The 14,784-nt window shown below is 38.7% G+C and overlaps 1 protein-coding gene across 8 annotated transcripts in view; it reads left to right on the top strand.

The window, feature by feature from the left end:
* Positions 1 to 14,784, top strand: part of LOC112675194 (coagulation factor XI) — a 54,033-nt gene that overhangs the window by 31,222 nt on the left and 8,027 nt on the right. For 6 of the 8 annotated variants that reach the window (XR_007402789.1, XM_035699745.2, XM_049095150.1 and 3 more), the window contains 6 exons: positions 6,184 to 6,239; positions 8,052 to 8,214; positions 9,513 to 9,619; positions 10,276 to 10,435; positions 11,509 to 11,618; positions 12,244 to 12,403. Coding sequence is in view for 7 of the 8 variants with exons in the window: in XM_035699745.2 (XP_035555638.1) it covers positions 6,184 to 6,239; positions 8,052 to 8,214; positions 9,513 to 9,619; positions 10,276 to 10,435; positions 11,509 to 11,618; positions 12,244 to 12,403 (756 nt within the window). In the remaining variant the exon portion in view is untranslated. Of the gene's footprint in view, positions 1 to 5,027; positions 5,360 to 6,183; positions 6,240 to 8,051; positions 8,215 to 9,512; positions 9,620 to 10,275; positions 10,436 to 11,508; positions 11,619 to 12,243; positions 12,404 to 14,784 lie in introns of those variants that run through there. The other 2 variants (XM_025471730.3, XM_025471733.3) reach the window with 2 other exon arrangements.

Below are 14,784 nucleotides of genomic sequence, written 5' to 3'. Positions count from 1 at the left end.
AGTGGTGCACCTTTTGATGTTGGCCTCCTACCTTGTTAGCTGGCGTTGGCACAAGGCCCCTGGCTGGGTGTGCAGGAGAGGTCTGCGGGGCTGCAGCTCCTGCCATAGGCACACCACACAGCCTTCACGGAGGGCAAGGAGTCTGCTCTGTGGGGTGCAGGAGGGGGTGCCAGTGCATACTGGGTTCTGCAGTAGTAATTCAAGAAGCATTGGTTCTAAAGTATTGCAAAAATTCAGTCTTGTAAATTTGTGGTCGTAGAAAAATGATCCAAATCCGTGTAGAACTCAAACTCCAAACTTGTTAGTGATTACTATAACTGATATCAGCTGTTTGGATTGAGTTCGGTTAAACTGACTTGACATTTACAGAGAGCTGACCATCTACAAAATATTGTGTAAAATAAGTAGAAAAAATAGAAGAGCGAAGCTTCTGAATGATGTTTTTTCCCTTTCACACTCAAAGACACACTAAGTGGTAGAAAGGGCTAAATGTGGGGAGTGAGCTGAAGGAAAGCCATGAAGTCTGAGTTATTCATGCCCCACAATAGGAAACAGAAAGAAATACTCTAGATTTTATAAAACCTGGCTGGTTTCCATGAGATAATTTTTTTTTTTAATTTTTATCTATTTACGATAGTCACAGAGAGAGAGAGAGAGGCAGAGACACAGGCAGAGGGAGAAGCAGGCCCCATGCACCAGGAGCCCGACGTGGGACTCGATCCCAGGTCTCCAGGATCGCGCCCCGGGCCAAAGGCAGGCACCAAACCGCTGCGCCACCCAGGGATCCCTCCATGAGATAATTAAAAATAAATACAATTCCAACTTTTACTTTGGCATGCAATAAAGATAGTGGTCCTTGTTCTGTATGGGTATGATTTTATCTTTAAAAGGTAGACAAGTGCTTGCTATGAGAATCTTTTCTCTCTGGCTTTTAGAATGAATTCAAATGGGTCTTTGAACAGGACTTTGGAATGCTTGCTGGGCAACCACTAGTCAGGGAATGACCTCATTTGGGCAAAACCGGGAGGAGAGTTTTGAAATGTGGAATTCCCCTGGGGTATGAATGATTATTTTAAAGTTGCAGATCAGGGCCGGGTCCTGGCATGGTCTCAGCTACTCACCAAGTTTTCATGTACAGGGGTGATCAGAGGAGGAGCTTCATGGGACTAAGAAATTGGGAGAGGCTAAGAAGGCCAGGGGTTGAGATGACTTCACCCTCATGAAGAAGAGTGAGGAGGAGGCGTGGGTCACTGGCCAAGCCATCCAGGAGAGGGTGGTGGCAGTACCAGGCCTGAAGCTAGCATTCTTCTTCCCTGTGACAGCAGCCTATGTGCATGGGGAACACACACCACAGGTTAGCCCAGGGCTCCAACGTCCTTCTCGTTCCTCACCAAGGTGTGTGAGACCTCTCATCTGAATTTAAAACTTTTAATTATTGTTTACCTTTATCTCCTCCCTAAATCATGAGCAACTTTGAAGGAGGCTCCCTTTCATTCATATCACATACAAATGGGCATTCGGTGAATGTCTAATGAATGAATGCATCTTTATTCTGAAGATGAGGAAGTGGAGACTTGAAGGGGAACAAAGATTAGCTCAAGGTCACTGGCAAGGACAGAGAGAGCTAGACTGAGCATGCCATTCATATATCCCGGATCGTGTCTCTAGTCCCGATTGTGTTGCTTCATTCTATGAGAAGAATAAAAGGTGACAGGAGCATTTATAAACATCATTTGTTATTTTCATTATCATCTCAAACAGTGGCTCTCAACTGGGTACAAGCCCCACTCAGGGGACATTTGGCAAACTCTAGAGACATTTTTGGTTGTCACACCAGGGCAAGGGGGGTATATCTGGTGGATAGAAGCCAGAGATGTTGCTAACCATCCTGCAGGGCACAGGACAGTCCCTCGAGACAAAGGATAATATGGTCCAAGTATCAATAATGGCAGTGTTGAGAAACCCCGACTGAAGGCCAGTATTAACTCCTTATAATGAAAAAGGGATATTTCTGGAACAGCAAGAATGGAGTTGTAGGACATGGGAGGCTACGCCCTTTTCAAAGCAAATCTTGATGAGAGACAGGGGAGCTCCAAGAACAAGTTGACTGTGGCTGTGACCGAGAGGAGGGTCTCCACCTGCAACACACCTATGATTTTCTTTGTCCCAATATTTCTAAGTTCTGACTTGCACTTAGGTCTCTCTAGACTAAGTTCTGGATTCTTCCTAGGATTTTGTCTAGTAATTCCCCATTTCCATTATCCTTCAAAAAGATTTTGTTTCACTTATGGAAGGGGTTTTTACCTTTAAGATAAAAGTAGTTGACTTTGGAATTCTAATGCAGTGACATTAATTGAAAAAAATGTCTTTAGAACATTTACTGTCAGTTTGAAAGGAAGGTCTATTTAATCCCAAAGAATTTCTATGCAAGTAAGACTTTTATTCTGCTTTTATTTGAATGGACAAAAATATTTCAGAATTTTTTATTTCAAAGGCTTTAGAGGTTTCACTAACTAGCTAAACCAAACTTAGGAAGATATTATCTGGTTTCCCAATGAAGTATTGCTGTCATTAGAGTCTTTCTGTTTCTCTGAATAGGGCTGGAAGGTTATCATTATAGTCTTTTTATTGGAGCTTTAGGGTAGAGATGGGGTTTCATGGAATGAACAATACAGGGATGTAAGGACCTTATATAACTCCATGTATCAGTTTTCCATGAAAACCCGTCTTGGCATAAATTTGCTATTCTGTGCTTGAGCTTCATAAATAGCAGCACATCATAAATATGTGTTCCCCTTTTTATAGCTGGAATGTACTTAATTTTAAATGGGAAACTCAAGAAAGCAACTACAGACTCTTTACACCAAGATAGGTCACACAATCTTGGCAATAGATGAATTAAAATGATCCGAAGAACTGCCTTCCAGATGGAATGTCACACAATCCTCGGCACTTTGCATAAAGCGCTCCTCTGAGTCCAAATCCCCCTTATAATTTTCAGCCCTCTGTGACACAACGCTGGCTTCTATCTTCTTTTCAAAAAGTCTCCAATGAGGCTCTATGGGGCTAAGCTTCTAATCTATCTTACTTCACTAACTATACTCTCACTGTCTCCTTCACAAAGTTCTCTTTCACTGCAGTTCGATTTCTGCAAATTTCAAAAGTGGTGTCCAGTGTTCCTACAGTTGAGTCAGCTTTCTACCTAGGCACTTGGCCACGAAAGCCTATGTATTCCATACATTCATTCATTCATTCATTGAGAGTGCATGTGAAGGGGGGAGGGGCAGAGGGAGAGGGGGAATCTTAGGCTCCACACCCAGCAGGGAGCCCCTCGAGGGGTTCAGTCTCACAGCATGGAGATCACCACCTGAGCCGAAATCAAGAGTGGGTCACTTAACTGGCTGAACCACTCAGGCACCCCAACACACTTTCAGAAGTAAGTCAGTCGGAGAAGGACAAACATTATATGTTCTCATTCATTTGGGGAATATAAATAATAGTGAAAGGGAATATAAGGGAAGGGAGAAGAAATGTGTGGGAAATATCAGAAAGGGAGACAGAACGTAAAGACTGCTAACTCTGGGAAACGAACTAGGGGTGGTAGAAGGGGAGGAGGGCGGGGGGTGGGAGTGAATGGGTGACGGGCACTGGGGGTTATTCTGTATGTTAGTAAATTGAACACCAATAAAAAATAAATTAAAAAAAAAAAGAAACCGTTCAGATACCATCAACCTTGTCACAATAGACATAAAATGAAATTGTCTTGTTTCTGCCTCCAAATATTGAGAGGCTCAAAGTAACTGGTGGCATTTTCTAAGTCCAAAAGATCACGCTCAGATCAGCACAGTGTCCCTGAACAAAGTATACTATTTCCTCTGATACCAGTAACTTCAACAAGATCTCAAATGGGGGCAAACCCCTAATTTTATTTCTTCTTTCATCTTCAGAATTTTTAAAAACAATTATGAGCTCCATTTATAAATGTGAAATCTTATTTTGCTTCTCTTTGGAAAACAGAAGTCTTCTCTGAACCATAAGATCATCTTTCTCTTAAATTTATTTGTTTGTTTATGCTAAAATTTATATAAATGGGACATATTAAAATGTTTTTTTAAAAAAAGATTTTACTTATTTATTTGAGAGAGAAGGCAGGTGCACGCAAGCAGGGGAGAGGGGCAGAGGGAGAGGGAAAAGCAGACTCCCGTCCTGCACAGGGAACCCAGCTTGGGGCTCAATCCCAGGACCGGGGGACCATGACCTGAGCTGAAGGCAGACGCTTAACTGATTGAGCCACCCAGGCACCCCTAAAAAGGGTTTTTAAATTTTTAAAAAATTTCTTTAGGCTTCCAAGAGATCACATAGAAATCCTTAAGGCTAGTTATTATCTAATATTATAAATGAGGAACCTGAAGCTCAGAGAGATAAAGCAACTTGACCAAGGACCCACAGGTAGCTAGCTGGCTTACAGAGCAGAAGGATGGTTTCTGCCCAAGTGCCATGACTAGCAAGCTAATGAATAGTAATAGAGGACATGCCTCATCCATGGCTTCTGTAGAGCTCTTGGCCGGTCTTTCAAGGTCAATGGGAAGGTGCTTAACAAATACAATCAAGTGAAACCCAGAGAAGTGTTTTGCAAGCTTTCCTATGAACTGTACCAGGTCCTATCACTAGGAGGCGCCCTCCAAGACAAAGAAAATTGATTTTTTTTGATTGCTTGTCCTGCAAAAGCTAGACATGTGACTTCCTAGCTCTCCTTTTGTCTCAGGGCACCAACATCTAAAAAGAGATACGAAAGTCCCATATTTTTTTCAAAAAGGAAAAAAAAAGTTAGACTTTCAACGTGTGTGAGTGTAATAAATAAGAGCTTAGTTTCTTAGAACCATATCAACATAGGCCTCCAACAGGTGAGGCTGCTATACTGCTCATCAATAAGTCCATCAGACCTTGTTTTCTTTGTAAAAGGTGAGGCTCAGGTTAGGCCAGATTTAATAATTAACCGCTGATAGTTGAACGTGTGGTTAAGGGCTGCTTTGGCAAGTAGGCACACAGGCAAACCCAAGTTCCACTGTGCGTGTCATTTTTTTGGAATACACAGTAAAACAAGACAAAAAGATTTTAATGTATTGAGAAAGCAAGCAGCTCGACCAAGGTGCATTTTTGATAATGCCGAGATTTTAAGGGCTTTCGCAGACATGCTCCACAAAGAGACAATGTTACATAACATTGGGAACGGGTAAAAGTAAATATTAAATTGAGCGTTACCTGAACAAGTTCATTTAGAAGAGGATGAAGACCATTTGGGAAGAAGAAAAACACTCTTACTAAGAATGCGGCAAACAAGCAAACAAAATGTTTTCAGGTACGATTTCAAAAACTCTTAAGATTTCTCTCCAGCAATGATTCCTTGAAGTGACTTTTTTTTATGACAGAGACTTTACAAACTTTTAAAATAGAGAATGATTGATTGATAAAAATTTGTCCGACTTGATATTCTAGAAGCTTTTATCTATAACCAAGTTGAGAGAAGATGCAGAATGAAAGAAGACTAGTAATTTGTAATCAATGACAAGTAGTTTATGAATTAAAGAGATTTTCAAGATCAATACTAAAAAACAAGTCTTGATTTTTCTCACTGATAGTTTTTCATAGAGCCGTTAATTCAATGCTTTGGGGGGATAAGCAGATTTATTGGCCACCAAGGTGGCCTATGAATATATTTCCAGCAGAATCTTTAAAATGGGGAACTTCATGAGTATAAAATCATTTATTTAGAGCTCCTCGACAGGTATGGAGAGACTTCAGAGATGGAAAGAAAGGAAGCAGTTTGGAAGAGAAAACAAGTGGAAAAATTGGAGTGGGGGAGGGGTCAGATGAGGGCAATGAGAAATATCTAGTTAATGGTGAACTGCAGGCAGCGGGGACGCAGAGATAAGGGGTGTCATTTCTCCTGTCAGGTTCTGGGTTCTTCAGAACTAGGAAGGTGTTGAACACTACACACAACCATGCTGAGGAGTGTCCTAGGATTTGGGGAAGGTACAATTCAGCATGATGATAAGAACCCCGCAAACACTATGGAATGAACCACTCCCCTCCCTCCCTATTTCTTGTGAACCCTGATGTCAGCAAACTAATTGTAAATTCACGTTCTGTGTTCTAAACACATGCACGTTTTTCTCTTTGTAGGATGATTGTACTATATCAAATGGTACATTTCATTTTATTTGCTTCAGTTTCTGGTGGTAAGTAGAGTTGAATCTTAGGTATGAATTAGAAATAGTTTGCTTGGTTCCCTGACTTGAAGACAAGAAAACAAAAGAGCTTAAGGCCAGAGACAGAAATCATCCCAGGGTCCCACGCCATCTACTCCAGGGAAGGATGTAATGAGTTTATTTTTCACTTAAGGCTCCAGGGATTTTCAAAGCAGGGATGGCAATTAAGGTGCAGAATTGTTCATAATAGTAGCAATTGAGGTCTATATGTTTATCCACGTTCTTACCTATATTTACATCCAAATATACATCTATCATTACTAGTTTGGTGGTAATTAGTACTTTGCTTTGCACTAAGGTGGAATTTCTGTGGACAGTGGGAGTATTTTGAGTGCAAATAGATTATTCACTAATGGGGGCGGCCTTACAGCTCCGTTGGAAGCAACACAGAGCTTGGAAAAAGGAGGCAGTCTTCTGATAACTTCCAGGTCATTCTTGGGTAGCTGCCAGTTTTGGAGAAAATTATGCTATATGCAAAGGTTGTAGTTGGGTAATTTAGAAGTGTATGTGGTGGGTTTTGAGCCAAGTCTGTGGCAGGGACCCTTGACCCCTTTTTCCCACAGATCCCTTTAGGCATAAAGTAAAAATACACAGGATTACCAAGAAAATCAATTATATTGCAATACAGTTAGTTAAAATGTAAACACACACACACACACACGCACACACACACACACACACACAAAACAACCCTGATATAAAAATAGATGCTTCTTATTAACACATGATAGAACAGAAGAAGACTTAGGTCTAAAAGTGCAGAGTAATGATTACCACCAAATCAGTGATGAGTGATAATGGTATTTTAAGATGTCTGCAGCTCTAGTGTTTTCTTTTTAAATCTGTAATTTTATAATGAAAAAGTTGCAGATACTATGAACACTAGGTGGTTTGTTACTTACATTAACAATAGGCTATGCCACCTATTATTCTTACTGTAATAAGAATTTGAATTATGTTTTATCCTTCCCAAAGTATTTCATTTTTAGTACGTATGTATATATACATTTTAGGTAGATAGATAGAATGTATGTGTTATATATATGAAAGATATTAAGACTTTGGGCCATATGGTCGTACTTCTTAATAGGAATATATCAAGATTAAAAGCTACAGCCCTTTATTCAGTGACTAATAATGACCTAAAGAGCCACAATCTGGAATATTAGATATCTCTTTATAGAAACAGAAAAAAATTAATTTTATGCAATTTAGCCTTAAAAGAAAAAACACAAACCTGTGTATGGGTTCAGTTGGAATGGGATTCAGTTATTTTTCTGAGAGTCTAAAGTTCCTGTTACTAACCTGGCACATTTTAAATAGTGACGTGATACAGTATACCACACCCAGGGCCATCAGACCCTACTGAAAAATGATCACTCTGGATCCTTTGCTTCGTATAAACATAGAGTTTCAACATATGAACAGTAGGGAGAGGGAAAAGTAGGTGGTCCATTCCAGACTTCAATGCAACCCTAAAGAACATCTTTTGCCAATAAAGCTTTGTGAAATTATTCAGTTACCCACAAAGCATCCGTGTCTCCAAGACAATCACCCATCAGCACAATTCCATGGAGGCTAATGGGCCATTTCATGATTTCCTTTTCTGTCCGAGGCTGCTTATCCAATACACTAACATAAAAGTATTGATTGCTCTGATTTCGACGTTCAGGCATATTTTCTGTTAAGTAGATCTACTTTGCTTGTCTTTGTGAGATTATTGTCTAATTGGATATGTGAAACTAAAATCCAAAATAAGACCTTCCATGTATTACATCACAGGCTGTATAACTGAGCTGTTGGCAGATACCTGCTTTCAAGGAGGAGACATCACTACCGTTTTTACGCCAAGTGCCAAGCACTGCCAGCTTGTCTGCACCCACCACCCACGCTGTTTGCTCTTCACCTTCATGGCTGAATCGCCATCTCAAGATCCTACCAAATGGTAAATGTTTGCATTTCTACATAGATAGAGGAAATAGTCTTTACATGAGGATTATTTACCAATAAACATTCATATAAATATAAAATATGAGGTTAACAGTTAGAAAACATATTGTCCTTCAATTAAAATATTAAATATTACAGAAAAAAAAAGATAGTGTTTAGGCAGATCAGGAAAGAGCAAGCATGCCTCTCAGTGTAGACTTTCCAATTTCTCTGTGGTCTAGATTTTAATGATACACTTTCTCTCCTATTTCTCTCCACTTTTATGCCTCTTAATCATTTTGTTCTTTGCTTTTTGATTGATTATTGATATTGGATATTATTTAAACCAGTGCATTTCTTTCAATTATTTTCTTAGGAAATACATATTTATAAAGGTAGTTTCAGAGAATAGTACAGTGATCCCCTGTCACCACCAAGACTTTTGCCGTTTGTTCTTTATCTATTTAACCATTTGAATTAATTTGGAGACATGGTAACACTTCACCCCTAAATATTTCTGCATACATTTTCCTACACAAAAGACATAAAATTTTAACAAGAATCCCTTTATATCATCTCAATTGTAGCCCAAATATAATTTATAGCTATTAACTGGAATCTTCTCCAGATTCACAAATTGCATTTAGTGAGTTTTGTGTCTATAGTTATATTTAAAAAAAAATTTAGGGCATTCCATCCATTGCTTTTGTTTCCATATTGAACTTGAAAATTCAGTAACAAAACTTTACTACAGAATTAAGTTATCAATATCTTTGTATATCATTGCTACATTCATAGAAATTTACACAGTACCCAAAACGTATAAAATAATTATTCTAGAATAATTATTCTGTATTCTATCTACAGCAGGGCTTAGCAAATGTTTTTTTGACAAGGCAGGGCATAAATATTTTAGGCTTTAAAGATCCAGAAGCAAAATCAAGGATATTACTTAAGTATTTATATAACCATTTATATAACCATTTAAAAATATAGAACCCATTCTCAGCTCATGGACCATAAAAACAGGCAGAGGGTTGTTTGATCAACAGTCCATAGCTTACCTGCTCCTGTTTCCGGTTAGTGGGGAATACCATATGTGATCTTTTAAGAGTAGGGATGTTGGAATGAGAGACAAACTCACAGTTTTGCTGAGAAAGTATTTGTTTTGGCATGAGATAGAGGAGCTTGCTTCTTTCTCCTTGACTTTCTATGTGCTGGCTTTTAAGATTTATTATTTTAAAACATAAGTTCTCATGCAGTTATTTATTTATTTATTTATTTATTTATTTATTTATTTATTTTAAAAAACAGGTTTACTTGTATCCTGAAAGACAGTGTAACAGAAACATTGCCAAGGGTGAATATGACAGGAGCCATTTCTGGATATTCTTTCAAGCAATGCCCACACCAAATAAGTGGTAAGATGTCTTATTAGGATTCATAAGTACTAGTTGCTGTGATATATACATATAGTTACATCACATATGGTGTTATAACTATAAAATAAAACCCTGCTATATGGTCATAAAGTCTCCTGATGAAGTTCCTTCAGTGTAGAGTAAAAACTAGCATGCATGCATCCCACCCACCCCCGTCCCATTCATTAAAATTTTTGCAATAGTTGGACATTCTCCAACTATTACTACCTTCTCACCATTCCTTTATTGTTTTTTTCTCCTTTCCAGCTTAAAGTTTTATATAAAAGTCCTTGTTAAACATATTACTTCAAATCAAAAGAGCAGCTGTAAAGGTTGACATGACACTTGTCTTAATTGTGAAAAGATTCTTGAAAAGGTTAATGAATCAGTCAATGAAATTGCAGAGAGCAGGAAGGCCAGGGCAGAAAACTGAAGCAAGAATTTATAAATCTATATTGTTGTGATATAAGAGGGACATTGGCATTCGTTTAGTGCTTCTGTGTGAGAGTAGATTAAGCAAATTAAGATGAAAACAAAGGACTTCTGAGGAAAAGTGGCTGTAGGTGTCAGAAGAGAAAGTCAGGAGGGATAGTTCCTAAGGTTCCAGTTGCCCCTGGAGTCTGGAAGATCCTTGCATGTTCTGCTTTTATTTACAGCTTGCAACAGAAATGTATATGTGGATCTGGTCATGAAGGGCATGAACTATAATGGCTCCATCGCCAGGAATGTTCAGGAATGCCAAGAGAGGTGCACAAACAGTGTGCACTGTCACTTTTTTACATATGCAACAAGCCAGTTTCCAAGCGCAGAGCATCGGTAAGTGAGCCATAGGCTGAGCCTAAGGACAGTAAAGGAGATTGTTACAATATTGGATGGAAAATAAAAGTTATCTTCAGCTTGATGCCAAAATTTATTCTTAGCCCCTCAATGACATTTCTATAACAAGCATAGTGCTGGTAGTTTTCTTCATAGAAAGTGCATTTAAAGCCCAACTTGCATGTATTTCTCTTCTGGTAAGGAGTCCTTTCTGGTAAGGAGTCTGTTTTAAGATAAGTTCCTTATCTAAGACAAAATAACTGAAGCTCATGTGAAGTGTTTTAAAAATCTTCCCCGATCCCAGATTTTGAAATATTCCAGAGATAAACATGTAGGAGTAGAAAATGACCTGATCTCTAAGGATGAATATGTGTTCTCTTAAAAAAAAATAGGGAAAATATCACTGAATTTTATATTTAGAAATATTTGTGATATTTTAGAGTTGTATAGTAAATTATACTTATCTAGGATCCACCCACCCCAAAACAAGAGAGAGAGAGAGAGAGAGATTGGAAAAATAAGTTCAAACGATTAGTTTTTGGGTTTACCTTTGGGCTTTAACGTTCTACTCTCCACATTCACAAAAAGGACGTGAATGCAAAGCAGATGAAGCATCAGAACTTCATTTCAAAAACAACAATGATACAAGAAAACCCTCAAATTAATAAGCAAGGTTTCATAGTTTGTATTTAGCTTAGTTCATACTGTATCTTTTCACGTATTTTACATCTAAGACTTAATATGGATAGCAAGCTAGGAACCTGGGAGTTGCTGGGCATTATAAAAAAGTTTAAACTGATACAATTGGGAAGGGCTTGAGAATTCATTACTTCCTACCTGCTACTCTTCAGGCCACCATCCCTTCAAAGCTGTCCTTTTAGTGGTGAAAAATAAAGTTGAAAAAAACAAGGACTCAAGTCCAACTGTCTAGCCTTTCTCAGATCCATGCTTTCCAGAGTGATTTCTTAGCTGTAATATCCAGGAGTCTCTAAATTGGACTTTCTTATCATCTTATGTTTTTTCCTACTTGTATTTAGAAGACTAAAACATTTTCCACTTTTGTTTTTATTCAGTAATGTTTGTCTACTGAAATACACAGAAATGGGGACCCCAACCAGAATCACAAAGCTCAGTATGGTGGTGTCTGGATTTTCATTGAAATCCTGTGCGCTTTCTAATCTGGGTAACTATTATTTACTTAGTGAGCTGGGCTAGCCGTTAAATAGTAGGTGCTGACAGTATGTATGATGGGTCTAACTTAGGAGCCCAATATGTGCTCACTGATGAAGTGGACCAGTGATTTTTTATCTTCTTCATGTGAAAATTCACTATGTCCTAAATAATCAGAGCTACATTTGTATTTAAAATAATCACTTCATATTGTCTAACTTAAAAAAAATTAAAGTCCTTCAGGTAAACATTTAAAAATTTGTTATTAAGACTTTAATTCTTTAGAGCAATTTTAAGGTTGCTGCAAAATTGAGGGGAAAGTATAGATGTCCCATACACCACTGCCAGGACACATGCACAGACTCCCTCATTATCAACATCCCTCACCAGTGGTACATTTGTTACCATTGATTAATGTGCACCGACACATCATGATCCCCTCAAGCCAACAGTTTATACTCTCATTCACCCTTGGTGTTCTATATTCTATGGGTTTGGACAAATGTATAATGACATTTGCATCCCTCCCTCACCCCACAATGAACCTTTTTATATGGAATTTACAAATACTGTGACTGGGATTTTACCAATGATATTAGTGAATTGATTTCTTAAGCATGGTTTCTTCTGTTGTGCAGCTTGTATTAGGGACATTTTCCCCAGCACGGTGTTTGCAGACAATAACATTGACAGCGTCATGGCTCCAGATGCCTTTGTCTGTCGCCGCATTTGTACTCACCATCCCAGCTGCTTATTTTTTACCTTCTTTTCTCAAGAATGGCCAAAGGAATCTGAAAGGTAAGGAGTTAATAACAGCTGATCCAAATCCATCATTAAAAATTCTGAGCTACTGGGGCACCTGGATGGCTCAATTGGTTAAGGGTCTGCCTTCGGCTCAGGTCATGATCTCAGGGTCCTGGGATTGAGTCCCACATCGGGCTCCCTGCATCCTTCATGTAGCAGGGAGGCTGCTTCTCCCTCTCCCTCTCCCTCTGCCTCTCCATCTCTTTGTACCCTCTGGTTTTCTTTCTCTGGTGCTCGCTCGCTCTCTTTCTCTGTCAAATAAATAAATAAATAAATAAACAAATAAATATAAATAAATAAATAAATAAATAAATAAATAAATAAATTCTTTAAAAAAATTCTGAGCCACTAAACCTTTAATCTAAATGTCTGTATAGGATAGATCAAAGCTGCGAAGAATTTCTAGCTCCACTCTCTTTCTATTCCCCACTTAATGGCCACAAATCTCATGTTAGCAAGGACTCTTGTTTTCTTTAGCTGAGGTAGGGCCCTGCCTTCAGCAAGGAGAAAGTTGCTTAGTTCTGAACAGAATGAAGAAAATATGGATGACCATTTGGAGGCAACTTAGTCCAACACCCAGTTTGAGGTCATTGAACCCTGAGCAGAAAGAGCTGAGAATATTAGTGAAATATCAAATCCAAAGTGAAGAGAAGGGGAAATGAAGGCCTCCATTAATGGAATTGGGGGTAAATGTGGACAGAGGTTTGAACTGAGATGCTGCTCCCTACTGATGGGTATTAATATAGGAAACCATAATAAAAGCATAGGAAATTTCTTTGATCATTAAAGGGATATCTGTTGGGGTTGCTGCCCTGCATTAATAAGACTCATTTAAAAAAACTTAAGATTAAATTGGCTTCAAAATCTAGCTTCTCTATATCATCTGAGTCAGAATTGTCAGAATCCCTGATAACTGCCTGACTTGGCTGCCCACATAGGGAATGTGTCCCCAAGAACAGTCCATCCAAGGTAAGCCCTCAAGCTCCTTGTCCGTCAAGCAAGTCTGATTTTCCATGGAGTGACTCTCAGAAGTACTAAGTCCATCACATGAAAATATATGTGTTGCTTTCATGTAGTCAACAATATAATATAATTTATTTGGTGCCTACTGTATACCAGGCCCTCTTCTAAGCACCAGGGATACCATTAGTGAACTAAAGAGAGAAGAACTCTACCCTACTTGGACCAGAGTGGAAGTGACAGAGAAGTAATCAGATTGGAATTAATTGTCCATATAGGGAAAATAAGATTTGGTGATGAATTTGATGTCTATCCAGAGGAAAGAGTCAGTGATAGATCTTAGACTTTTGGCCCAAGGAATTGAAAGGATAAAAAAGACCCATGACTGGGATACAGATTTCATGAGGAACAGTTTTCAAGAGGGGAGCCTCGTAGACATCCAGAGAGAAGGGTTGAATTGGCAGTTGGGAAGAGAAATCTGGAACTAAGCAGAGAGGTTTATGTTCTAGATCTGTGTTTGGGTGTCACCAGCATACAGCTGGGAATTAGAGTGACTGAACCTGGGTGAGACCATCAAAGGACCAGATGCAGAGAAGAAAGTAGCTTCAAAGATTGAGCCTTGGGACATTATAAATGTCACAGATTAGAAAGATGGCTTTGTACTGTTGGGTTAATCATTGTTCTGTTTCTTTTTTATTCCTTTAATAAAATTCCCTATTGACACCTACACAAGTAGTAAAACATTGGATCCTCAATATGATGATGAATGAGAGAAGATGGTGAATGTGACAAGCCAAGACTTGGCTTTTTTAAATTAATTAAAATTAAATAGAACTATGTATTCATTTCTTCAGTTGTATTAACCACATTTCAAGTGCTCATGAGTCACATGGGGGTAGTGGCTATTGAATTTGGGTGGCACAGACATGGACTCATTTCTATCATTGCAGAAAATTCTGTTGGACAGCACTGCTTTAGACTGGGATTTGGGGCTAAGTAGGAAAAGTTAACTTCCTTCCAGGACAATGTTGCCTGTGTAGAGCCTGTGTTGGGTTTGATTTATCCCTGTCTAAACCAGGGGTAAATCTGCCATCCAGAGTTGCCCAGCAATTTCTCTGTAGCATGAAAATCATGGAATCTTTGAGACAGGCCAGGAGTGTTGAAAGAGAGGAGGTAAGGGAGGAAGATACTAGAAACACTGACCATAGAACCAGCTCAGAAGATTTTGTATGGAAGCAAGGGGTTTCTTGGTTTTGAAGATTTGTCTATAACCTATGGATCATGGGGTCTGATTCAGTGATTTATGAGGAGTGCTTGCAACATGAGAAACTGTTCCCTATTCAATACCAGCATGAGTTGCCTTTTTTGAAAAAGAAAGATTTTATTTATTTATTCATGAGAGACACAGAGAGAAG

The sequence above is a fragment of the Canis lupus genome, chromosome 16 (assembly GCF_003254725.2).
Source record: "Canis lupus dingo isolate Sandy chromosome 16, ASM325472v2, whole genome shotgun sequence".
NCBI classification, from domain to species: domain Eukaryota; kingdom Metazoa; phylum Chordata; class Mammalia; order Carnivora; family Canidae; genus Canis; species Canis lupus.
This window is presented reverse-complemented; position numbering and strand designations above follow the sequence as displayed.